This window comes from Oculina patagonica, chromosome 7, assembly GCF_052425735.1.
Source record: "Oculina patagonica isolate OP01 chromosome 7, crgOcupat, whole genome shotgun sequence".
Classification (NCBI taxonomy): Eukaryota; Metazoa; Cnidaria; class Anthozoa; order Scleractinia; family Oculinidae; genus Oculina; species Oculina patagonica.
The window spans coordinates 27976334-28002019 of record NC_135764.1 but is presented as its reverse complement, the minus strand read 5'-3'; the positions used below and the strand labels follow the sequence as shown (position 1 = coordinate 28002019).

General features: G+C 38.7%; 1 protein-coding gene and 1 pseudogene across 3 annotated transcripts in view; both read left to right on the top strand.

Moving 5' to 3' along the window:
* Positions 1-25004, top strand: part of LOC144660583 (uncharacterized) — a 98495-nt pseudogene extending 73491 nt beyond the window's left edge. Inside the window, exons 8-13 of the transcript XR_013572116.1 lie at positions 1770-1895; positions 7970-8095; positions 8931-9056; positions 19962-20531; positions 23094-23392; positions 23522-25004. The product of XR_013572116.1 is annotated as an uncharacterized LOC144660583 (transcript). The remainder of the gene's footprint in view (positions 1-1769; positions 1896-7969; positions 8096-8930; positions 9057-19961; positions 20532-23093; positions 23393-23521) is intronic.
* LOC144660589 (pancreatic secretory granule membrane major glycoprotein GP2-like) overlaps positions 1-25686 on the top strand; it is an 82067-nt gene that overhangs the window by 17983 nt on the left and 38398 nt on the right. For both annotated transcript variants that reach the window (XM_078521251.1, XM_078521250.1), the window contains exon 6: positions 474-875. In XM_078521251.1, coding sequence (XP_078377377.1) covers positions 474-875 — 402 coding nt within the window. The remainder of the gene's footprint in view (positions 1-473; positions 876-25686) is intronic.

The following is a 25686-nucleotide window of genomic DNA, read 5'->3' as shown; positions in this document are numbered from 1 at the left end:
TGTTCAAAGCGTCGGTTCGTGTCTTCATAAGTATGAATAAAAAGTTTAACTTAAGTCTCATGTTCGAAACGTTGGTTCGCAACTTCATAAGTATGCATGATTTATGCGAGGTTTAATTTCACGTTTATGGCGTTGGTCAGTTTCAGGCGGGGAACCTTTACCCGAAGAGTACAAATTTGACGGTACCTACTCCCCCAGTGCAGCGAAATTGTCATACCGACAATGCTCCGATTTGTCACGAGCTTTTCCGGTTACCTTCGGCCAAAGTCACTTAGCGCAACCAAGAACAAAAGGACTATTGTCTAGTGCTTAATGGGAAAAGTTGAAACACAACAAAAGAACATTTCTTGATACCAAAGTTCACTCACAGCTAGTTACTAAGAGTAATATTCCTAACGGTAGATGTTACAATAGCGACTTCTTAATTTTTCTCTAAAAACTGCTCTAACATTGCTGACACTTGTTTGCTTTAGACATATGTCGAAACAACTGGATTCACTTTCAAGGTTCCTGTTACAAGTTATTTTCCAATAACGTGAACTGGATGAACTGGACTGCAGCAAAATCCGCCTGTGAAGCTCTCGGATCCAAACTTGTGTCGATAAATTCACGAGCTGAACAACAAGCTATCGGGGCAAATGTTACTTCTAACAATTGGTTCTCAGCATGGATTGGTTTGTACAGGGATCCTCAAGACTATTGGAGTTGGCTGTGGGTTGACGGATCACGTCCAAACTACACGAACTGGTATCCTGGAGAACCTAACAACCTTGGGGGAGAGGGGTGTGGAGAAATATATCCTCAATCATATGAATGGAAGTGGAACGATCTGTCATGTTATCTGCACAATCGACCGTACATTTGTGAAACCGATTGTAAGTCAGAATATGCATGTTATGTTTTCCATGCTATGTTCCATGTTATTTCTATCACCCGTTCACTTGTGAAGCCGATTGTAAGTCACAACATTTTATGTTTTCCATGCTATGTTGACTATTGAATTGACAGAAAATCGTTTTTAAAACTTTCTGTTCACATTTGTTGAAAACTTCCTGCTTCACCAACTTTTAATCTGAGGATGCTACGTTTATAGCAATGTGCTAAGATGTAACTTTTTCATTTTTTCTTACCTTTTCTGTCCCTATTTGATGGGTTCAAAACTGATAAGTATTGGGCAATACTTTTTCATACTACTACACATCTCTGATGTAAATAGCCCCATCCTCTACCGGATATGAGCCCTTCCTCAGAGAACTTTTCCATATTAACTTATTAATGTCCTCACAGAACATTGCACTCTTGATAAATTGAAATAGGCAATCAATAGGTTTTCAAAGTAGAGTGCAGATCAAATCGTTTGACCACTGTATTTCATGTTTTTACCGTATATAGTCAACTCCCCCATTGCGGACACCTCGTTATTACGGACACCCAGTTATTACGGACAAGAGTTTAAGTCCCGGCGAAAAAGAATTGCTGAAAATAATTCCCGCTTCTACGGACTTTCTCTATAACGGACACCAAATCGTGGTCCTGAAGTTGTCCGTTACAGTGGGAGTTGACTTTATCCCTTATCAGGGTCGTAATGTAGTTTATTGTCGGCCATCTCCAAACAGCTTTTACTGCCGCTTATAATTTCCTTCGGATATACACTCCCCAGTTATACCCCCCCCCCCTCCAAAAAAAGCCCCTTACGCCGTAGTATAAGCACATTTGAAGGTGCTGTATTGCATAGAGAATCACCAAAAAAATTATTCTTTTAGATTCAGATATTGACGAGTGTGCAGTGTCAAATGGAGGCTGCAGTCACAGATGCGTAAATACTGCAGGAGGCTACAAATGTGAATGTCCAGACCCGGGACTGAGCTTAGCATTGGATAAAAGGACATGCCAAGGTAAGTCCTGACATGCTTTCTACGACACCAACTTTTTTCTTCTCATTGTCCTATTTTTTATAAGAATGAGTAATTCACTAAAGGGGCAATCTCTAAAAAGGAGAATTTACTGAAAAGGGAAATCTCTAAAGAGAGAATTTACTAAAAGGGGGGAATTAACTAAAGGGAAGAATATCTCGAAGGGGCAATCTCTAAAAGAATCTAACCTGTCGTAAAAGCATGTGATTACCAATTCCCTTTCGAATTTCCTTTCCTCCTAGAGACTATTGCTATAATCGTGCAGAAGAAATAGCGCATCGCGGTACGAAATCACGTTTATTCTGAACACGGAATTTTAATACAAAGTTCCAGGTCTTATTGATTATTCCACTTTAGGGCTTAAAATGAAAAGGAAACGTACCGCTACTTTTAAATGGCTCCATACGTGAAGCAAACGTTGCATATTTGGTGGTAGTCAAAATTCCGAGTTTCAGGGAGTACGTGACAACGTTTCATAAATTCTCGAAATGAACTGGCGATAAAAAAAATTGTATGCCGATACAAATTTGGTCAAATTTAACTTTTTAATATAGTAAAGGTATTTATGAAATTGTTGTAAGACTTAAACTTTAATTTAAAGTCTTCTGCGTTTGTAAAACGGATGAAATTTAAAATATGACGATGTTGATGAAAAAGTCAGTTTTTGGAAAATATAAGTTTTAAAACCACTGAACACTGATAGAAAAACACTTTGGAACGACCTTGCAGAATTTGTCCCTGCATGAGTGAAAGACTCAAAAGATATACACAGTAGTATCAGCATACCCCAAATGACCATCATGCGTTGGAGCTGCATCTCAGCAAAGTAATATTTTCTGAAAGCTTAGGAATTGTAGATAACGGAGATATAAACGCTTAAGAGCGAATTTTTCCCGTGACCGAGTGAGAGGTGGTACAAAATTTTAAACAAGCCTACCCTCAATTTTTTTTCAGAGATACCTTATGGTGAGTCGATCAACGTGTTATGATTTTTTCTTTAAGAGCTATCTTTGTTTGGCAGAAAAAAAATTAAAACTGTCACGCCCGCCGACTGCCATGAAATGGTCGAATTTCATACCACGATTAAGAGCATAAGAGTGATGCTGCTCACAAGCGCAAAATAAAGCAGACTTCTCTCGATTTTGTGTATTTGTTAAGGAGGCATTTACAAATGATTTGAGTCTAAGAACAGTATTACAAAGATCGATTTGAATATTTAGAGCCTGTTTAAAAATTACAAAAATTTGGTTGCTTTAAAATCTCATTTTGGAGCATTTTTTCAAAGAACTCTTTTCCTATGCGGTATAACTCAGAATCACTTAAGACTTGGGTTTTAATAAGCGGAAATGATGTTCTTTTTAATGGTATAAAAATCAGCCTAGGGCTTTTAATTGCTACGAAGAACTTCCCCTTTTAATTTGGACGAAATCACAACACCGACTTGTCAACAACCGCAAATAATCGAATAAGGCTCGAATTACGCTTTCCCTTCTCAAAGCCAAAATTCCAACAAAATCTTATTAGTAAACACCCTATTTGATCCAAAACTCAATATTTAGCTTACCTGGCGTAACAATTTGTTGAAGATTGATTTGTATCCTACTTTTGTTTCAAATACGTTACCAGCACTCGAACGGTGTTTACCAAATCACAGTATTCAGAATTCTCGAGAATTTCAAATCAGCAATAACTTTGCCAGAAGGTCCTTGAAAAAAAAAAACACCGCATTCCGGTCTTCACAGTTCCAACCACATTTAGAGAAAACGGCCAATTCATAGAAGAAGCTTGCTTCACAGTTTAAAAACCGCGTTTTGGCCGTTGTTTTTGCAGAAGATCAACTAGAGCGAAAATATCTGTCACGCAATGATATGTCACTTGAGGGGAGGTTACCCATTGAATTAAATTTGGTGGGCTATGTACTTTGAGAAATACCGTAAACTTTCGGTTATAATCCCTGGATTTATACAACTTCGTAAGTGGTTTTGGTGGGGCTTAATATAAACGTAATGGCACATAAACGGGGTAATAAAAAGTCTAAAAACCCTTTTAAAAAAGTCACGGTATATGTAGATGAAAGTACGTTTTCACGTTAAAAAAACACATAAAGATACTATAGAAAAAAATTATTAAACCTGAAACGGGGAAGGTCGCTGAGTAACTGTTGCCGTTGTTGTTGCATTTTTTACGGAGTACTGCAGCTGTATTTTTGGTTGTTTTGTTTTTTCGAAGTAACTTTTATTATTTTATTTTTTGGTTTTATTTTGGGGAGGGGTTTTAACGTCAAGGTTTGGCACGGATTAAAGAAAGGGGTCACATATTTTTTGTTTTAACAAAGTGGAAATAGCATTTTTAAATATCAGAGATTCTATTTACAAATCAGAAAGGAAAAATAAACTAGATTAGGTGTAGCTCTAACAATATTTCCAAAGCAAACAAGAACTGATGATTTATTTTGTTGATTCGTGCTTTTAATGAGTAGAGAATTTTACAGAGTATAGAATGGAAATCAATTACTCTTTTCAAAGATTAGTCGGGGGATACTGCTCCCAAGATAAGCGAAGTCGAGCTGCGGAAAGAAGTTCTGTTATACTCCCTCTGCGTTCATATCATTTTAGCGCGGTATCAATCTTCAATGTACCTTTGAATATTTCGGACATTACTATCTGCCTAGCTCATCGGTCCTCTCTGGGCAATGGATGGAGAAGAGGTTCGCAACGGTGCCGCGTTCCCGCAGAATTATCGAGGCATGCCAAGGAAGGGAAATCACGCAAGTCTGACCGCGGAATCAACACGAAACGAAACGAACGGGGATGCTCGTCAGAAATTTTGAAAAGAACCCCTAAAAGAGAACAATCTGGGTGTGGCTCTAGCTTTTCTTGACCCCTAGACGCCTCCAAAAAACTAAAAATAGAATTGCTATTTGTATATTTCTGCGTGTATAACCCTGAACGAGACCATTTTGGCTAAAAATAGTGCTATTGTTTCGCGGAAGACCCAAAGTATGACCAAATATCAAAAATTTACACCCCCGTCACTTTCATATGCGAGTCCCCACCGGGGATCAACAAAGCACTTTTGAGAACGATCCTTCGACGTACGGGCATATTTGTCCCTGCTGGGTCTGGTAAGTCTTTGCGATTTTTGTTAATTTTCTATAGAAAGTATAGTCGAACCTCGATTATCCAGATTTCCGATTGTCCGGAATTCCAATTTTTCATGAATATTATATTCAAGACCAAACTCTTTCAAAATTTAAATGCCACTTTCTTCCTCCAGAAACTATGTAATTATAATCGGAATCGTAAATTACCCAATAAGTGAAGCTTCGAAGGATAGAAACTGTGACGCCTCGAGTGCGCTATGTTCATGAATGAGCGTTATCGTCATCGAATTCGAGCCAGAAGGGGTTTATTGTAAGTCAGTTCTCAGTCCGTTTAATATTGTGGTTATATAAAATGCGATATGATTAAGTTTAAAAAGGAGAAACCTAACACAGTGTGATTTGTTCTTTTTCTCTGTTTTAGTCTGATAAATTCTGGCAACGGTGGTGACGGATATATATAAAATCGAGCTTAGCGCCGTCTGATAACAAATGTCGATTATGTAACGTTTTCCTGACGTAATAATATGCTGAAACAGAAGCACCGCATTCGAGTGAATGCTAGCCTGCGCGGCAGGCGTAAAAAGGGGAGGGAAAAAGACGGGGAAGAGGGAACGCCTGCCTTAAGAACCCCCTACGTTTTTTCCCTCTTTCTCTCCCTCTTCCCAGCTCCCCCTCCCCCCCCCCCCCCCTTTCCGACGCCTGCTATGCAGGCCTATGTGAATGCAGTCGAACATTATCGCGATCCCGTTAAAAGTGTGCGGGACGTTCCTAGTGATCTCGTACTGATAAGTTTATCACCCCCCAAAGTAAAATGAATAAAAGTAAAAACGTTTATGACAGACTCCTTTGTGTATTGGAAGCGGGAAGGGTGAACTCCCATATTATGGTTAAGTTACGGATTTTGGTCACACATATAGGGTGTTCAGGACGTGGCAGGCTGCCTGTCAGTTTAACCAAAAAGGTTCCGTTTTGAGCTGCACTTAAAGTAAAACATACTCTCGTGATTTGTTGGCAGTCTTCAGATCATTGATAAGACATAGAAATGGTATCCGGCTCCGGGGTCAAATCAAAAAGCTTTTACCACGCCCAGATGGGGTTCCGTATAATAGTATAATAATTTTAACAGGAATAAAAAGCCTGTACAAATTACCGTACCGTTGGTGCTAGATGTAGTGCTTTTTCAAGTCTGTACATCTTGATTATTTTGTATTGAATAAATAAAAGGGAAAATGGAGTTCAAAAAGCGTTTTTTTTTATGACTGAGTGAGAGGTTGCACATGTGGACGAACAAGAGAGCATGAGAAAACTTTTTTAAAAAACGTGAATTCGAGTTATCGGGAGTCGACTGTATCTAAATGGCAGTTGAAAAATGCAGACTTTGTAGGGAGCCCCCTGTACAGTACCCACCTTCCCCCCCCCGGGAGTTCGTGACTCATTGCGTGACAAATACGAGGGTTCACGAGCAATGACATGTAACCGTTCTTTGAATTCCACAACATCTCATTTGAGGCTTAAAACGTCGTTAAGTGAATCTGTTCATCGTGTTATCAAGTCCCTTGCACGAATGGCTGCATGGAACCTGAAATGTGGTTAAAATTGTCAAGAAATACCATGTTTACGAGGGCCTTTGCTAATAGCGACTGATTGTATCATAAGCAACATAGCCGCTTGCCCGTGCAATTTGCCGACAAAAGAATGTCAAGAATGGGGAAAAACAATGTTTTACCACTGCTTTTGCAAGGTAAGAGTAAAATATTAATAAATAAACTCGTGTGTAGCTAAATGATAAGATTGTGTTCGAATTTTGGCTATATTAAGAGAAAGTGTACTGCGTAATTCGATTATTTGCTTTGTTTACATAAGTCACTGTCGAGCGATTTCTTCGAAGTAGGACGGTCTATTTCTTGGATAAAATCAAAAGCTCAGAGCAAATTTTTATATAATTAAAAAGTACATCATTTCTACTTATCTAAGCCAAAGTTTCAGGCGAATCCGAGTTATACCGCATAGGAAAAGTACTTCGTGAAAAACGTCTCCAAAATGAAATCTGTAAACAATGAGAAAATGGTGATTTTTAAACGCCTACCTGGATTTCATAGTTCAGTTGATTATCCTTATTTTAGACTCATAACATTCGTCAATGCCTCCTGTACAAATATACAAACTTGAGAAAGGTCATCTTCAATTTACGCTTTTGATGAGCTAAGTTCTTGTGACCATGTTCGTCGCTCTTGTTTCGGCCATTTTATGTCGCCGGGCACTCGTTACAGTGTCTGAATATTTTCTCGAAAATTAAAATAGATTTAAACGAAAAAAATACACCACGTTTATCGACTTACCATAAGGTATCTCTGAGCCAAAAATGAAGGTAGATGACTTTGGAAGTTTGTACCGCATATTTTTGTTTTCACGCGGTCTACAAAAAAATTCGCTCTTAAAGTTTAAATATTCATGTTGTCCAAATAGATCGTTTGATCTCCAAAAATACCGAGACTCACAAATCGGGTTCGTTTTCGGACGCATTTGAACGGGAAAAAGCGATCAACATCGCTATGTCTTCTCCACACCTTGCTATAAGAATTCTTTTTGATTACTTGTCTGGTTTGCTTTGAACGCTCGAATAAGACGAATAACAATTTTCTGTTGGGCCTTTTGCTCACGGCGCGTGCGTTGTAAGCAGGCGAGCGTTACGAAAAACATGTTTTTAATCCAGGGTTAATTCACAACTCACCAATTCCGCCTCCATCAAATCTAAAATCGTCGAAGGCGAAATCGCTCACTACAACTGTGTCAGATTGCTTCCCCTTTATAAACTTCAATTTGATTGGTTCTGATAGTACCTGAAACCAGATTGGTGTGACAAACAAACATACTTCACTGACTACACCGTCCATCGCGCCAACTAAGAACTATTTTTGAAAAAAATAACTCAAAAAGAGAATGCATCTTTCAGATACTGACGAGTGTGCAGTGTCAAATGGAGGCTGCAGTCACAGATGCGTAAATACTGCAGGAGGCTACAAATGTGAATGTCCAGACCCGGGACTGAGCTTAGCATTGGATAAAAGGACATGCCAAGGTAAGTCCTGACATGCTTTCTACGAAACCAACTTTTTTCTTCTCATTGTCCTATTCTATAAGAATGGGTAATTTACTAAAGGGGCAATCTCTAAAAAGGAGAATTTACTGAAAAGGGAAATCTCTAAAAGGGATCTAAAATCTCTAAAAATGACTCCAAGAGCTATGCCGGCGGGGGTGTTTACACCACTGGTAGGGCCTCCCAAGCCGAAAAAGGTCAAGGAGTAGGGTCCAGACTAAAGTCAGTCCCACGGCCCTCCAGATGTGGGGGCTGGGCTTGAGGCTAACGACCTCATCCTGTAAAAATCCCTAAGAGAATCTAACCTGTCGTTATCGTAGACAACGGAAATATTTACGCTTAAAGTTGAATAATTCATGTTGTCCAAATAAATCGTGTGATCTCCAAAAATACCGAGACTCACAAATCGGGTTCGTGTTCGGACGGATTAGAACGGAAAAAGGCGATTTACATCGCTATGTCTTCTCTACACCTTTCTCTAAAAAACTTTGTCGGAGAATATTAATATCTTGTCTGGTTTGTTTTTGACGTGCAGTTAAACTTTGAGAGTTTAAGAAACAACCGTCCCCTGTGTTTAAACAGCCATAACTTTTTAAAGAGAAAAAACAACAACTAAAAATTCGCCGACACAGTTTTGTCGCTGTATGATCGGGCAACATTCTTTCCAAAATTCTTTTTTCTTAACGTTTTTAATTTGTATCACATCTGAACTTCTTGGTTCTGATTATTGTCTGTAATTAACATGTATATAACATCACGTAATTATATCATTTGTCGACTGAACTGTAAAAAAAGAGCCGTGAATGCAATCTTTCAGATACTGACGAGTGTGCTGTGGCTAATGGCGGCTGCAGTCACAAGTGTGTTAATACTGCAGGAGGCTACAAATGTGAATGTCCAGACCCGGGACGGAGCTTATCATTAGATAACAAGACATGTCAAGGTAATCAATGAAATCCATTATTTTGTCATCTAATTGTCCTAACAGAACCCTTTGCTATGAAATATAGCGCTCTACGAAACCTTTCCTAGCGGTTTGAATTTGAAACTGCTCTTATTGGATGTTTTAGAGTGTAGTATCGCTATATATTTTTACGAGTCTTGCAGTTTAAGGAACAGTCAAAATGACGAGTAAAAATGTACAGCGATACCACATACTAAAACATGTAATAAGAGATTTGTTATCCAAATTATATCTTTTCCCAAAATGCTGACTTGCCGCCGTTTTTGAATCATTCGCGCGGTCAGGAGGAATAAGAGGACTACTTGGAACCTGTTAAACTGGTGTTGTGGAGTGCAAATAATTAACAATTATCCTGCAAAATCGCGCGGAATATCGCCTGATACTTAGCCGACGAGGCCGTAGGCTAAAATCAGACGATATTCCGCAAGATTGAGCAGGATAATTGTTTTATTATTCAACAAATTGTAAACGAAACACATTTTGCAGCTAGAAAAACTGTCATTATGCAGCGCTTTACAAGACTTCGGACGAATCTTCGCAACTTACGTATATCGCAGGATATCTGTTATGTACGGATGACAGATATCGTTACCATTTTGACCATTTATGGGCAGTGCGCGCATTTGTTGAATAATAAAATGAGATATTTGTTCTCTATCAGCGCGTTGTTTGTACTTTACCAGATAAAGTTGGATTATAAATATATCTTATTAGACATTTTAACAAGTCATGCAGTATTTTGGCGAGCCCGAAGGGCGAGTCAAAATATGACAAGATTTATTATCCAACGGTTCCTTTCCCCAAAATTCTGACTTGCCACGTTTTTCATCTTTCGCGCTGTAGGGGGGAGGGGGGGCGAGACGAGTACAAATATCGTGAGGTATTTGTACTCGTACTCGTTTCGCGCGTTTTTTGTACTCTACGAGGCAGAGTTGGATAATAAGCCATACTATGCATTTGTCGGTTAAGAATTCTCTTCTCCGATTGGTTTTTGTCAGTCGAACACAAAGTCTTATTTTTTTGGAGTCTCGAACTTAACATCAATTCGCTCGGATATTTAGGAACACCAGATTATATTTTTCCTACAAAGGTGATGTTTTTACTGTCATTATTATAAGAAATTGGCGGAAAAACCAGTTTGCACAATTTATTTTGTTTTGGTTGTCTTACTGAAACACTACGGATAATTAGTTACATCCGACCAAACTAATGAAAATTGAACGTATAACAAACCAAACGAACCAGGGTTTTCGTTTTGAGCACGCACACTGTACATTATTTATGGGTTAGAGACTGTTGTGAGTGTTTTGTTGACAAATACACGCACTTGCTGGCCGCACAATGAACGAGAAATTTTCAATACTGCACTCGGCTCCGCCTCGTGCAGTATTGAAATTTCGAGTTCATTGTGAGGCCAGCAAGTGCGTGTATTTGTCAACAAAACACGAACGGACAGACTCTAACCCTTTTAATATACAATCTGAGTACACTGCAAGAGATCATCGACTAAACGAACTTCAAACAACAATGTTTAAAAATAAGAAGTGTAGTAGTACATAAGCTACATAATTACACGGGATTAGATCAATAATATAAAAATCACAAATAAGCCGTGCAGAAATGTCAGAAATAAAGCTTACAATGGTTCATAAAATCGTTCATCAGCTGTGGTCGTTCATAAATACAGTCAGCGAGAAGCTTGTTTAAAGCAAGTCGATGGCCTTCACAATCAAGCAACAAGCAAGTCAATCGCACACAAAAATGTATTAATTAAGCTGCAGTTTACCTTTGAACATGAAAGCGCTTCAAGTTGTTATCTTCTTCGATTTTGTTTGGTATTGGATCGTTGATTATTTGAGGAATATATTTTTCTTTCACTTCTGCAAGCATTGAAGCTGAAGACACTTTCAATAATGCACGATTTTTGTGCATTATTGTCAATACTGCACTGTCGGAGTTTGCTGACGACAGGTAAAGCAAAATCACGTGATCTATTTTAACCAATTGCGCGCGTGGATTTTGGACAGCGAACGAAGATTGTATATTAAATTGTGGTATTATACTGAGTACTAGCGGCGTTTTGAGGCGGGTGGATCATGCGCATTCGCATCGGAGAAAGATAATAGATAATAATAGATCAATAGAGCATGCATTCTGACGTCAGTGTAGAAGAATTGTGGAGAAGGAGGTAAACAATAGAATTGTGGTGAAGGAGGTAAACAATAGAATTGTGGTGAAGGAGGTAAACAATAGAATTGTGGAGAAGGAGGTAAACAATAGAATTGTGGTGAAGGAGGTAAACAATAGAATTGTGGAGAAGGAGGTAAACAATAGAATTGTGGTGAAGGAGGTAAACAATAGAATTGTGGTGGTGGAAGAGGAGACAGAAATGTAAACGTTTTTGCTTAGAATTAAGTGTTCAAGCGAAATTGTTGCCTTTTGTATTGAGTTCACTCAACCCACTGAGTATAAAGCCATTGCTCGATAACAATGACGTCTGCAGTAGATAATTTATGCCATAAGAAGTTTGCATAATTAAACCTGAATAGTTCAGTGATTGCGAAAAAAAATGAAAAAGAACTTATTGTTTCCCACACTGACGTCACAATGCATGGCCTATATTAATCTATTACTATCTATTACCTCTCTGCAATGCGAATCCGCACGATCCACCCGCCTCAGAACCACTACTCTGTATACTACTTATTGTTTCGAGATAAAAAACAAACAAACAAACAAACAAACAAATAAACAAACAAAAACAAACACAAATAAAGTCTTTCTTTCAGATATTGACGAGTGCGCGGTGGCTAATGGAGGCTGCAGTCACAAGTGTGTTAATACTGCAGGAGACTACAAATGTGAATGTCCAGACCCAGAACTGAACTTATCATCAGATAACAAGACATATCCAGGTAAGTACCATACCGAAATAGCACAAGAAAACAAGAAGTACTAACTTAGTGTGAAACATTACATATTTTGTTCTTAATTTATCTTCTTTCAGTGTGCCCGTTCGAAAATAATACAACAGCCAAAGCTTCACCTCCTCGTATCAAAATCATCACTATGATGTTAAGAGATGTGTAAAAATCATGTCTGGAATCATAACTATGATTCATACGACTGTAAATCATAGTTATGATGCTAACCGGTCTGTTAAAATCATGTTTGGAATCATGACTATGATTCGTATAACTGTAAATCATAGCAATGATGTCAACTGGTTTGTTTAAATCATTTCTAGAATCATGGCTATGATTCATACGACTGTAAATCATAGTTATGATGTCAACCGGTTTGTTTAAATCATTTCTGGAATCATAACTATGATTCATACGCCTGTAAAATCATAGCAATGATGCCAACCGGTTTGTTTAAATCATTTCTGGAATCATAACTATAATTCATACGCCTGTAAAATCATAGTTATGATGCCAACCGGTTTGTTTAAATCATTTCTGGAATCATAACTATGATTCATACGCTTGTAAAATCATAGTTATGATGCCAACTGGTTTGTTTAAATCATTTCTAGAATCATGGCTATGATTCATATGACTGTAAATCATAGTTATGATGTCAACCGGTTTGTTTAAATCATTTCTGGAATCATAACTATGATTCATACGCTTGTAAAATCATAGCAATGATGCCAACCGGTTTGTTTAAATCATTTCTGAAATCATAACTATGATTCATACGCCTGTAAAATCATAGCAATGATGCCAACCGGTTTGTTTAAATCATTTCTGAAATCATAACTATGATTCATACGCCTGTAAAATTATAGTTTTGATGCCAACCGGTTTGTTTAAATCATTTCTGGAATCATTGCTATGATTCATACGGACTCTAAAATCATAGTTATGATGCCAACCCGGTCTGTATTTTAGAGGTCTCCACTATGGCGTCTCTTTCATGACCCCACTGACAGCTTGAAGTTTTCAGTAACCAAAATGAGGCCCACACTCGTCTTTTAACTGCATCTTAATGCAGTATTGAGACACATTGTCTATCAGTAGAGTACTACATGGTACATGTTAGCTACATGTTCTGTATACGGATCACTGTTTCAAACGAAATTATTTACGGGCAACGAAATTCTGCATGTAAAAATTAAACATTAAGCACAATTCCGAAAACTTCTAAGGTTAATAAAGCGTTGGGTTTTTTGGTAATCACAGGGGGGGGAGGGGGGGGGGGGAATTGTATTACATACACAAACTATTATCGCCTGATCACCGGAGTCCTTAATAAAAAGGTTAAGTTTATATGAATTTGCTTCGTTGTCAGTATTAGAGAGGATCCATGCATATAATAGAGGTTATTTCTGAAGAAAAATATGTAAGAATTTTGTCGGGACATCGGACATTGCCGTAATAGAGAGGTGTTCGTAAGGAGTGGTTCGACAATAATTTCGTTTAACCACCAAAAGTGATTTTGGTCATTACCGTATTTACTCGATTGGCAAGCAAAGGAATGTTACAAGCATAGGAATGCTTGTAATAGTTTTGTGCTATCAATTTCGACTACAATATAAAGCACAACCATTATTCTTGTTGCTGACCACTTCTTTAAAAAAAAAACTGTAAGAACGTTTCAGAAATATCCCGTTGAATGTGAGTTAGGCACATTGATATTGTTTCGAGATGGCTGAGCGCAGTTCTAAAAACTTGAATATTTTAAAATCGTAGCCGTTCGCAGACTCCTTTTATCTTAAAAAATATTTATCATCATCAAGGATCTGTTAACATAAAAGATGTAGTAATTGGTTTTATTTGTTGCAGAATATTGACTGTTAATTGTGGGAAACCACAAAATCTTACGCAAAACTTCATTCATGATTTACTTAAAAACGCTTTTACAGGTATATATTTTTTTAATTTGTCTACAGGTAGTCAATCTGCTAAACTTTGACATCTTAAGAAATGGATTCAAGGTGTTAGACTAGATTTCTAGGTAATCTGGCTTGTTTAAAAACAAAAGAATACGACAATCGTTGCCATTGTAACCGTTGTTGCTAAGAAACCAGTAAAAATAAAGGTATGGTCATCTGTGATCATTATGGCGTAGTTTGACAAAAATCGAGATTGACTTCCGCGAGAACATTTATACAAACACAAACCCTGGGGTTAAAAAAAGACGCATCGAGCCTCCTTAAATTTTCTAAAATAGAAAAATATCAAGGAATTAATAAGAAACCAAAAAAGATGCATCATACGCCACTTCAGTTACAGTACCATCCTGTTCACCAATGAAAACCTTGTCTTGCAAGCCATGCAGTTCTTTATCAAGTCATCTGATACCCAGGCCCTGGTGACGAGACATGCTGTGAGTGTACTGAGGCTGGTACCCTGAGTAATTGTCCTCTTTAGAGAGGTGTCGGCTACCGAAGTTTCGACTGTATCTTTCTTCGCTTTGTAGCGATAGACGCCTATAGCTCAAGTAAGTTGGAAACTTTATGTAAGGAAAGTTCACGTGTCAATAAATATCGTGAAGTTCAAGTTCTTAGTAAATAGTTACTTACTTCCGTCAATGAATGCTTTTTATTTTTAAAAATAAATAATTTTATGCAACTTTCGTTCTGGGTGTTACGTTACTTCCGGTAATACGGGATATTCTTCATGTGTCTTTATATAGCATCAAGGCAAGCGTGGTGAATTATCTTTCGTTACATGTCTTATCAGTGGTATGGCGGTTTTCCCATCACCTTTGCTGGGTAGATATTTTTGTGTTTTTGTAATGTGATCTTTCAGTCACTGTTATGTAAATAAACGGCCACACATGTGGCCGAAAGATCCCAAAATGGGAAGTTTTGTTTTGTCCCAGCAAACAGAGCTCAGCCAAAGCAACACACACACACACTTCTAATAAGTAGCGTTTAATTTAGAAGGAGCAAGGATGTATAAAGGTTATAATGACAGTGTGTTCGTGACGTGCTACTATTTACTTCCCATTTTTCTTAAGCGAATAGCCATATCAGTTTAAGCAACAGAAAGCGCAAAAGGAACAAGGCGGTGCTTCAACATTGACTTTCCCTTCATCTCCAAATCAGCAAGAGCGGATGTCGAGAAAATCACGAACAAAACATCAATAACAAGACATCAAGATATCAGTTTGAGGCATTCTTAGTTAAAGTGGAATCGTCTTATTACGCTGACAAAAAAAAAAAAACAGGATACCTCAGCCTTCGCTATTACGACTATGCGAATGGTACAAGCATTTATGACATTGGTACACAGTTTATGGACTTCTGAATTATTATGTATTTTTATTATCCCTTAGACTAACAAGACCGCGATGTTGCTTCTTTTCCTGGTCTCCATCGCCTGTTTTCCAGTTCCCTCGTCCCAAACTAGTAAGTAAATCTTATCTTAACCTGTTAATGTCTTAGTTCTTAGTGGGGAAAATGTACTTTTGTATCAGTAATTAACTCGCATAGTTAATTTATAAAAGACATTCTTATCAAGAAAATCAATTTAAAGGGGCTATGTTCTTTTGAGGATTTTCTACATTTTTAATTATAAGTCGTTATTGTGATATTTCAGTAAATTCTATCACCATTTGTTCAGTGCTGAAATTGCCTAAAATTGCGTGACATAGCCCCGTAAACGCAGACAATAGTGAAGCATTGACAATAACTACAATAACTGTTTTTTTGTGTGTGTGTGGCCATAGGTTGTTAGATAACTGTTTGATATTAGGGAAGTTATTTTCCTTCCTTGTTTTAGAAGTAGATATTCAGGGCAGTGAAAAAAGGACCCAAACGAAAGAGAGATTTTAGAAATAAAAATAAATAAATAAATAAAAGTATTTATATAGCGCCGAAATCCACTAAACATACTTAGTCCAGGATTTTTAAACAAATGATCAAAATTAACCTAAGATTAAAAATCTATTTATTTAAATTCTTCAAGATATACTATTAAAATTAGGGTCAGGAACTTGCAATTGTTTTATTCGGTTATTTCGCGGCAAATTGTAAATGCATTACGAGATCGGCATGTAACAAGGCACAGGAATTATGAGATAGACAAATCCACCTTTTCTGGCATCAGTGTTCGCTTGTTGCAGTTGTGAACAATCTTCAATCGGGTATCTGGTATCACTTTTATTGATAACTTGAAAACCCGCTTGAGAACGCGTAAAAGCAATCTTCAAGACGTCAAAACAAATAACAAATTAGGTGTCTGACCAGCAAGACGAGCTCGAGTTAATTGATGAAAAAACGAGAGGTACATAATAAAACTTATGGCCCTGTGCTGATAACGAGAGTCTTAACTTGACAGAGTTCAGCATTGAGGATCATCAGCTAGAGTTGCAGCATCCGAATTGGTCGTGAAAAAAAAAATAGAAATCGATTTGCTTTGTATTTAGTTTCCAAAATTACTTTCAGAGGAGTGCTAGACTTGCTCCAATTTGGTCGTCAGATTTGAATGGGACAGAACAGTTTATTGATAATTGCGCGTTTGACGCGCGAGTATAATAAAGCACGAGGGCGACACGCAGGTTTCGAAAGAAAACGATAGTTTGCCAGTCATTTTTACGCGCGCTTCACACACGTGATGTACCAGCCTTACACGTGGCCGTCGCGTAAACTGGCCCATGATTTAAAGAGAAACTCAAATTACCCTCTCTTGGCTCATTCAGCAGAGAATGCCGACCGGTATCAAGTAATAGTCTTGATTCCGAGGACATCAAAAAACTTAATCGTAAAATAAACATGATAAAAACGAAAATTCAGCGATCGACTTAAAGCAAGGTGATGGGAGGGTCAGTTCATGCCTCACTCAAGAAGTATCCTGCTATGGCGAAAGAATCGATATTGAACATTCTTTTTGCGGTTATCCACTATTTTAGGTGTATGTCCAAACGGCTGGATTCATTTGCAAAGTTCCTGCTACAAGTTCTTTTCCAAAGGACTGACCTGGAATGCAGCAAAATCCGCCTGTGAAGCACTCGGATCCAACCTCGTCGTGATAAATTCACAAGCTGAAAACCAAGCAGTTGGCCAAAATATAACAGGTGGCCAGTGGCCATATATTGGTTTGTACAGGGATCCTAAAGACAAGTCTCGCTGGATGTGGGTTGACGGATCACGTCCAACTTACACTAATTGGTATAGCGGAGAACCTAACAATGCTGGGGGAAATGAGGATTGTGCACAAATGCAATCTAAGTCATATGGATGGACATGGAACGACTTGGCGTGTAATAGTGACAATTTGTCTCACGTTTGCGAAACCAGTGGTAAGTAGTCAGAAAACATCATGTTACATAATTATTATCAAAACCTTTAATGGGTTGAATATTCACCCTTCTCCGTCGTAAAACGAGCTTTCAAATATTCAGTTTAGCAATTACAGCTCTTGGACTTTCAAAAGAAATTCAAACTAATCAATCGATGCATTCACGGTTTCCGCTACCTCTTAAAATATGACGAAGGCTCAAGTGCATTATGGCTGGATCCGTAGTCAAAAAGTGAGGAGGTGGTCAATATTGAAAACATCGCCATAAATAGTCTTCGACCTCACTTAAGAAGGATAGGTAAGGTAAGGTAAAGTCTGTCTCCGAGCCATGAGGCCCATACAGCCGGAGCTTAGCCCGGTTTCAGTAGCATTAAGCGACTAGGAGTATTGCTACTCCCCCCTGGATGGGATGCTAGTCCATCGCAGGGTTACCCCCCAGCAGAAAATTCGCCACCGGTACCCATTTATACACTTGGGAGGAGAGAGGCACTGTGAGAGTAAGGTATCTTGCCCAAGAACACAACGCAGCGCCCCGGCCAGGCCACGAACCCGAGCCGTTCGACTCGGAGTCGAGCGTGCTAACCATTAGGCCACCGCGCCTCCCACTACTTAAGAAGGATGTTTCCATGTAAATATATCAATTGATATGTATGTTGCATAATTACAGCTAATTTGTAGATGGCCACAAATTTCTTACATTTTTCTTTTATTTTAAATTATATTATTCTCCTTGATTTTTACCTAAAAACTTTAATTACGTTAATTTCTCTGACTTTTATTGTTGTTAGCCAACTGGTGCCAAAAGCTTTCTCTGGGGAGTGGCGTGAGTGTTTCTCCTTCTCACTGTCATTCGTCCAATCAAAAGTATGGATCAACTTGTTCTTTTTCTTGCGCCCGTGGACACCAACTCAGCGGTCCTTCATCTACTCAGTGCGGACGAGGTGGAGCCTGGAGCGGACAAGTCAACACAGTCAGCTGTAAAGGTATGATTGCTTGAGGGTCTCAATGGGGTTAGCCGTTAGCCGTAAAACAGCCACAAAATGTTAATTAACCGTTAGCCATTAAAACTTGTTTACCGTAAAAAATTAGCCACGAAAGTTAACGTTTCTAGATCTCTTTGTCAAGACTGTTATGTCCTCATGTGTCTTGGCAAACCGGAAGGGTCAGAAGTGTCTGCCGATTGTGTCGTTGCGCAAGTTGAAAGACGTTTTGACAGCTCTGACTGTAGTTCTAACTAATTTTTAGACCCTGTTCAGTTTCTTCATGTAGGAGTTGATTATGGTTATATTGAAAGCTATAATTGGTATATATCACGCTGGAGAGGAAAAGCCCATAGAAAGATAAAAGGCCAGGATAAAAGTCGAGGAAAAATACAGCTTCTCAATACAACAATTGAAAATAATTATTAACTTTATAAAACAATAGATAATAATTTTTAACAAAAGAAGAAGAAACTAACCATTAGCCGCAAAAAGACCAAAGTTTTGACCGTTTACCGTAAAAGCCACCACCCTATTAAGACCCTCTTGGTGGGCCTGTTTTATTCTTATGTACACACAAACACTTGTGTCTTGCTCAATAAAAAAAGAAGACCCGCATTCCGCATTGAAATCGCCCTAGAAGCATCGTCCCTGACGTTATCTATAGAGCGATATGATTTATGAGTCCCAGCCATGTAGTGACGTCAGGAGCACATGCCCTACCAACCCCCTTCCCCCGCCCTCCCGACTGACGAGGAAAAGCACCAGTTATTATAGATAACTTCAAAATTTCAACATGCATATCGACTCAAATTTGGTTTTACTGAAGCGTTGAGTAAATTAGTTTAAACAATTCTTCTACGATCCGAATTGTTTATTGATGTTTGATTATGATCTATTTTTTCAATTTCAGTTGCAACGTGTTCGGTTTTGACAGCTGGCCGCCTTGTAAAAACGTCTCCTGGCAGCTGCGTGACGTCACAGATGAAAATCAACACGACATGCTCGTTCTCATGCCCACAGGGATACCAACTACAAGGTCCCTCTTATAAGCAGTGCGGTGCAAATGGTCAGTGGACGGACAGTGCTAAGTCAGTCTCATGCACTGGTGGGTCAACTATTAGATATCGTGATTTTTTCTAGAGATTAATATACTAATCTACCAATATCTAGCTAGTCAATCTTGACTGTAGTGTCACACAGCCAATTCTGATTTTTCTTTCAGATGTTGACGAGTGTGCTGTGTCAACTGGAGGCTGCAGTCACAAGTGTGTTAACACTGCAGGAGGCTACAAATGTGAATGTCCACACCCGAAACTAAGCTTATCATTAGATAACAAGACATGTCACGGTAAGTATTGAATTAACAATTACACAACACATTAGCGATTATCATTCTCCTCGAAAATATTCACTTTCAGTTCCTTTAAATTTTTAGTAACTGTACTACTGGACCATAATTATACTTAGTGATATAATAATCATAAAAGGAAAACATTACGGGCATATATGCCTTATTATCAACTTGCACGGTTTCTAAGATGGTATCACAGAGCAGTGTATTAAACCAACTTGACATTGTTAACCAGGTTCCTTTTTGGCACTACTGACTCTAGCTTAATTACTTTTTTAATACTACATTTATTTTTTAGCTCCAGGTGTTGATGTTCAGTGCAACAGAGACAATATGACCATAATCATTCCCAAGTCTCTGCTCCGTGGTACTGACCGTGAGCATCTTCGGCTCCTGGACACCACATGCAAAGCTGAAGAAACCAGCTCTCACTTCTTTCTAACAACTCCGCTGACCGGCTGTAACACAACACGCAGGCACACACCAACAGCTATCGTTTACTCCAACACAGTCTTGCAAATCCCTGTGGCTGCTGAGAATGTCGTGACACGCGTACGTGAAATAGAAATAAAGTTCAGCTGTTTCTACTCCAAATATGGCGTGGTATCATCCGTTGGTTGGAAACCCAAGTAACAGAAAACTTGTGTTTAGCGATGAAGGCAAAGGAAACTTTACACTCTCTCTAAATATGTTTCCTGACAAGAGATTCGCGAGTCCTTACTGTTGCTGTGGTGCTGCGCAAACTTCTGTTCTTTGAGGTATCAGTGACATCAGGTGACAAACAGCTGTCAATCATAGCAGATAGATGTAATGCCACGCCCACTCAGGACCAAAAGAATTCCTTGAAGTACGAGTTTATTAGAAAAGGGTATGCAAAAAATTATTTGTTGCAAGTATTGTAGGTTTTGAAAAATTCACAAGAACCGTACCAGGGTTCACCAGGGTTGTATATACACTTAATTATCCAGTCAGTAGCTTTTTTTTTAAAACAAAAAACATGTAGACTGAATCAGGTTATTCGTGAAGTCATTATGCAAATGACTGCCTGTAGCTTTTTTTTTGTCAACTTGTAATCAAAAACTGCTCGAACTTAAGGAGCTATGCCACCGAGTGTGTTTGTCTTGACTTATTGCCAAAGTCCTAAGTGGGCAAAGGGCCGGACATTTTCCTCCGCCATGCTGCACGGTCGCGGGCAGCCACCGCTGCCTCGTTCCACGAGCCGAAACCCAAAGCTGCTCTTTCTCTTTCGGCAGTCCTTCGCCAAGTCTCCCTCGGTCTGCCACGACTTCGCCTTCCCTCTGGGGCCCATGTTAATGCCGTCTTGGGATGTTTGCTCGGATCCATTCTGAGGATGTGGCCGATGAACTTCCAGCGCCGTCGGAAGATTTGAGTTTGTTTGTAGCGCGAGTCAAGTTCCAGCCCGAGTAAAGTTCGAGTCACCAGTCAAGTTCGAGTCGAAGAATTTTTTCACTTTTTTTTCAAAAACATCGTTTGACTATAATAAATATCAGCACTTAGGTTTGATATACAATGCAGTTTTTTTAATTACTGCAGACGCGATCGGAAAGATTTCATTTTGCATTTTGAAACAACATAAGCTTTAAACTATTGGTATTCCTCCCTTTGTCATTCAACTCTTTGTTTTTATAACTTTTCAATACGCTTTTACGAGCAGTTTCTTAGCTTGATGGCTTGTCTTGGGCGACTGTAGATATATATTTTTTCCTTCACGCAAAATTGTCATCGCGTTCTATTTTCGAATATCGTTGATTCGAAAAGCGACGCACGACTCGATTTCAAGAATTGAATCATTTTGTCACCCATTTGGAATACAAATATTTTTTCGGCTCAAAATTATTTTCAACCGATTTAGAATAACTTCGGGCTTACTAATGCCTTTCAATTGTTTGCGAATAAATCAATAATAGCAAATTGTAAAAAAGAGTGATCCGCTTCGCCATGGGTAACGTTGTGCAAATTCAAACTGTTCACGCCTATTGGTATCGGCGGCCGCTTATGTTCGCTCTTGCAGACGACGTTCAAATTCCCTTGATTAGCGTTTTTTAAATATGATTTTTGTGTCGTTGAGTGGAACCTTTACCTCAGTTGTGTGTAATTAATACAGATAGAAATGTGTAGGGAAAATAAATGGATGTCAAGGAATATTTCTTCTTTCAAAAGCCGCAGCCGCGAACCAATGCAGGAATGAACTCTCGCAACCGGCCGTAAAAAGGAGTCAAATCAAATCTTGCTGTTCTTCAGACTTGTACCACTGATACATTTTTTTCACCAGCAATTAAAACCAAAAGACTAAAAGAAAAAAGAGAAAATTAACTTGACTCGAACTTGATCCGTGACTCGAACATGACTCGGGCTCGAACTTGACTCGTGCTACGAACAAACTCCTATGCCACTGGGAATTCACAGATTGATCGGTCTAATCGGTTCTGAAATTAGTGGTAGGGAACTAAACCCATACAAAAACATCTTTGAACATCTAAAGGAAGATATAACCTTAATTTGCGGATAGAAATCAACCTATGGCTATAGATATCGATTTTTTGCTGACGCGCGGAAACAACTTGAAATCGTTAGCCTAACTTTTTCAATTGCAATCCGTTTAGGCTTGTACCGAAAGTGCTCGTAAAAAAGTATTTTAATGCATTTAAAAATGCTAAAAGAAGTGCTCGTTTTTTGCCCAAAAAGTGCTAAAATAATGCTAATTTTTTTAAAAAAGTGCTCGTGGGTTTTATGATAATGCTCACTTTTTCCGATTTTTTTAAACATAGAAAATTACATTTTTCAGATTTTCAGTTAGATTTTTCAACAATAAAATATAACGATCAATGTTTGATGTCAAGGTACGCTCTCGAGCTATCTCTGCCTTGGCTGGCTGACTTAAATTGTTCCTTGATGACAACGTGGATGACGTCATCTTGGAAGGAGTGTGATGGACTGGGTTTCTAGAAGGCAATCACTGACGTATCAAACCGATCAAACCTATTCCCCAGGCCTCCTCGGCTCCTTTGACTAAAATGAGGGCATAATGCATCTTTGGACGCCATAAATGAAGTCAGATTGTGCTTTTTAACACAAAATTATACAAATAATTAGTCGAAAATCCAAAATAATGCTAGCAGTGCTTTTTTGGATAAAATGTAAAAAAAAATGCTTGCGAAGCCAAATAATGCCAAAAAAGTGCTAGCACTTTCGGTACAAGCCTAAATCCGTTTCCATCCGCAGCAGGAGCCCAAGATGCTCGTTAACATTTTAGTGCCCTAATATAGCAATTTTTAATAAAAATGCACTATTATTTTAAAGTTTCCTGCGACACAAATATAAATTTTGGCTATTCAAAAAGCTGGTAAAATCCGTGACATAGTAAGTGTGGACTAGAGAATAGCCCGAAACTGTTTTATTTATCTGTCAGTTGCCCAAACGACATCACTGTGAAGTACTATTCTGCGCCCTCAGTCAGTGCACAGCGGTTTAGCCTGGAAGCCTTCAAGTTCATTGCTGACCATCCATTTGTGTTCGTTCACTGTCACGTGATTGTGTGCAACGCAACCAACCCAGACTCCCAGTGCGCAAAGAAATGTCCATCAAGTGGCCGAGGAAGACGTGCAGTGAGTGATCACGTGACTGACGTGTACTCTTTGGTTCAGGGCCCGCTCCACCTGGCTCGAGAGAAACGAGAGGAAACGCGCGGAAATGGCCTGCATAAAAGTGGTATGTAGAAATAATAAAAAGCTTAACGTGTGGAAATTTTGAAAATTGCAATTGAAATAACCTTTTTTTTTAACAACCATGTGCTGTCATCTTATTTTTTTTGTTATCTGTCATTTTTTTTTCCCCTAGGTTCCAGTCCCACCTTTTTGATGGCTCTGTTGGTGATGTGTGTTGCCTGCTTGGCAGGAACAGCGCTGTAGATCTTCAAGAAGTCACGTGACAAGCCTGCTGGGTATGCCGTGCTTGTCAGCGGTGACGAGGAGTGAAGGCATGCGCAGAAACTGAACTGGACAGACTTTAGAGATACTCGAGCTCGAGATATGCACTGAACTGCTAAAAATTATTATCACATTCTTAAGACCATTTCGTTGAAAAACTACGTACATTTCAACGTACTCTAGTTAGTAACTCCTCCTGGCAAAATACAAGGAAAAGAACTATGCGTACCGGCTTAAACTAAACAAGCAACGAAAAGTTAAGAAACCTACTCAAAAACCCTATTTCAAAAGTATGACAACCAACCAAGTTTTTTTAGTTTTGAGCTTTTTCTAAACGTTTTTGGCTTCTTTGATGTCTATTTCTAATCTGTTACAATAACCTGCCTCATTTGTATATCTCCAGCTCCAGTTTTCCCTCATTGAATAAGTAGATACTGACTGGTCAACTTTTCAACTGATTCAACTTTTCACGACTAATTACGGTTCCTTTGAAATGTCTATTTCCAATCTGTTACAATAACTTGCTTCATTTGCATATCTCCAGCTCCAGTTTTTTCTCATTGCATAAGTAAATACTGAGTAGTCTCTAGAACAAAACTTTTAGCTTCGCAAAACTAACCTTCTGTAAGTAAAATGTTGTTAAAAATTTCAGTTCAGTTTTGGGGGCTGGTCACGAATCTACTTCTTACCGGATTGTCAAAAAATAATATTGATTTAACTAAGGGTGCTTGCTTTTTAATAACATTGATAGATCATAGTCTCCAAGGAAAACTAAAGCATTTTGTGTCGTTGAGTCAGAGGGGCATAGTTTCTTCAATTCTCCTTTTATTCTCTACGCTTGCCACCCCAGATGGAGGTTAAGAAAGGAGAGAAAGAAATGAAAAAAAGAAGGAGAGTAATCAAAGCTGTTTCGGATGGCATAACCTTCTGCTGTCGTGCACAGATGCTAAAGTAACTAATTTCTAATTGTATCAGACACTAGTATTGATTATTTAAAGGGTAACTAGGACCAAACTTCGTGATGCGTAAAACACATAAGTCGTGTGGCTAGCTAGTGAAAATTTGTTGACATACTATTGCGAAAGGGTATTTTTTCTGGCGTATGATTCTTGGCAGGAGATAATGAAGGAAAATACGAAAGAAGTTATTGCAATTGTTAGCAGTTTTGACAGCAATTCCTTGGCTTTGAAGTCTCAAGCTTCACAAAATAAACGTTAGCTGTCTTTACGTCGATCTGCCCACGTTAACGTTTCAACTTATTAACACGTTAGAGCAGCTTGTCTGAGCGAACGTTTTACGCTCACTGTATCGGTATAAATGGTATTAGACAGGTGTAGTGCTGGGGGCTTAGAGCTGTTTAAAATGAGATCAATAAAATGTTCAATTGCATTTCATGCAATGAAAAAGCGTTTGTGTTTTATGACTTGTGCGCGCGAGCTTTCTTGAGACAAATTGCATGGTGTCTGTAGGTCTTACTAGTCGAATCATTTGTTTATATACATGGATCTACAAGTGTTCGAGCCTAGAAAACCTGTTTATATAATCCTTTGCAAAATCATTTGTCGTGATCACAGAAATTATCATGTGATTTTTCCTTTTCAGCTTCGACATTTTTTAAATAGCCCTGAATGAATGAATGACTTTATTTGAGTGTCGATTACATTTAGCTTTAATAGTGGCCAACGCGCAAGGCTAATGATGTAACACTGAGAAGGCGCGGTGGCCTAATATGGTTAGAGCGCCTGACTCCGGATCGAACTGCCCGCGTTGGAGCCCTGGCCGGGGTCACCTGTGTTGTGTTCTTGGGCAATACACCTTACTTTCATAGTGCCTCTCTCCACCCAGGTGTATTATGGGTACCGGTGATTGGGTAGGGGGTACTCTGGGATGGGCTAGCATCCCATCCAGGGGTGGTGGGAGGCGGATTTCAACCAAATTAAGGCATCGGAAATCACCATCAAATTCGTTGAAATATAAAAATAACCTCTTAAAACAGTGAAGAAACATTTCAATAGCACAGCAAATACAAAAAAAGATACGGATGGCCAAAAGTGACGAAGATTGAAACGGATTTCA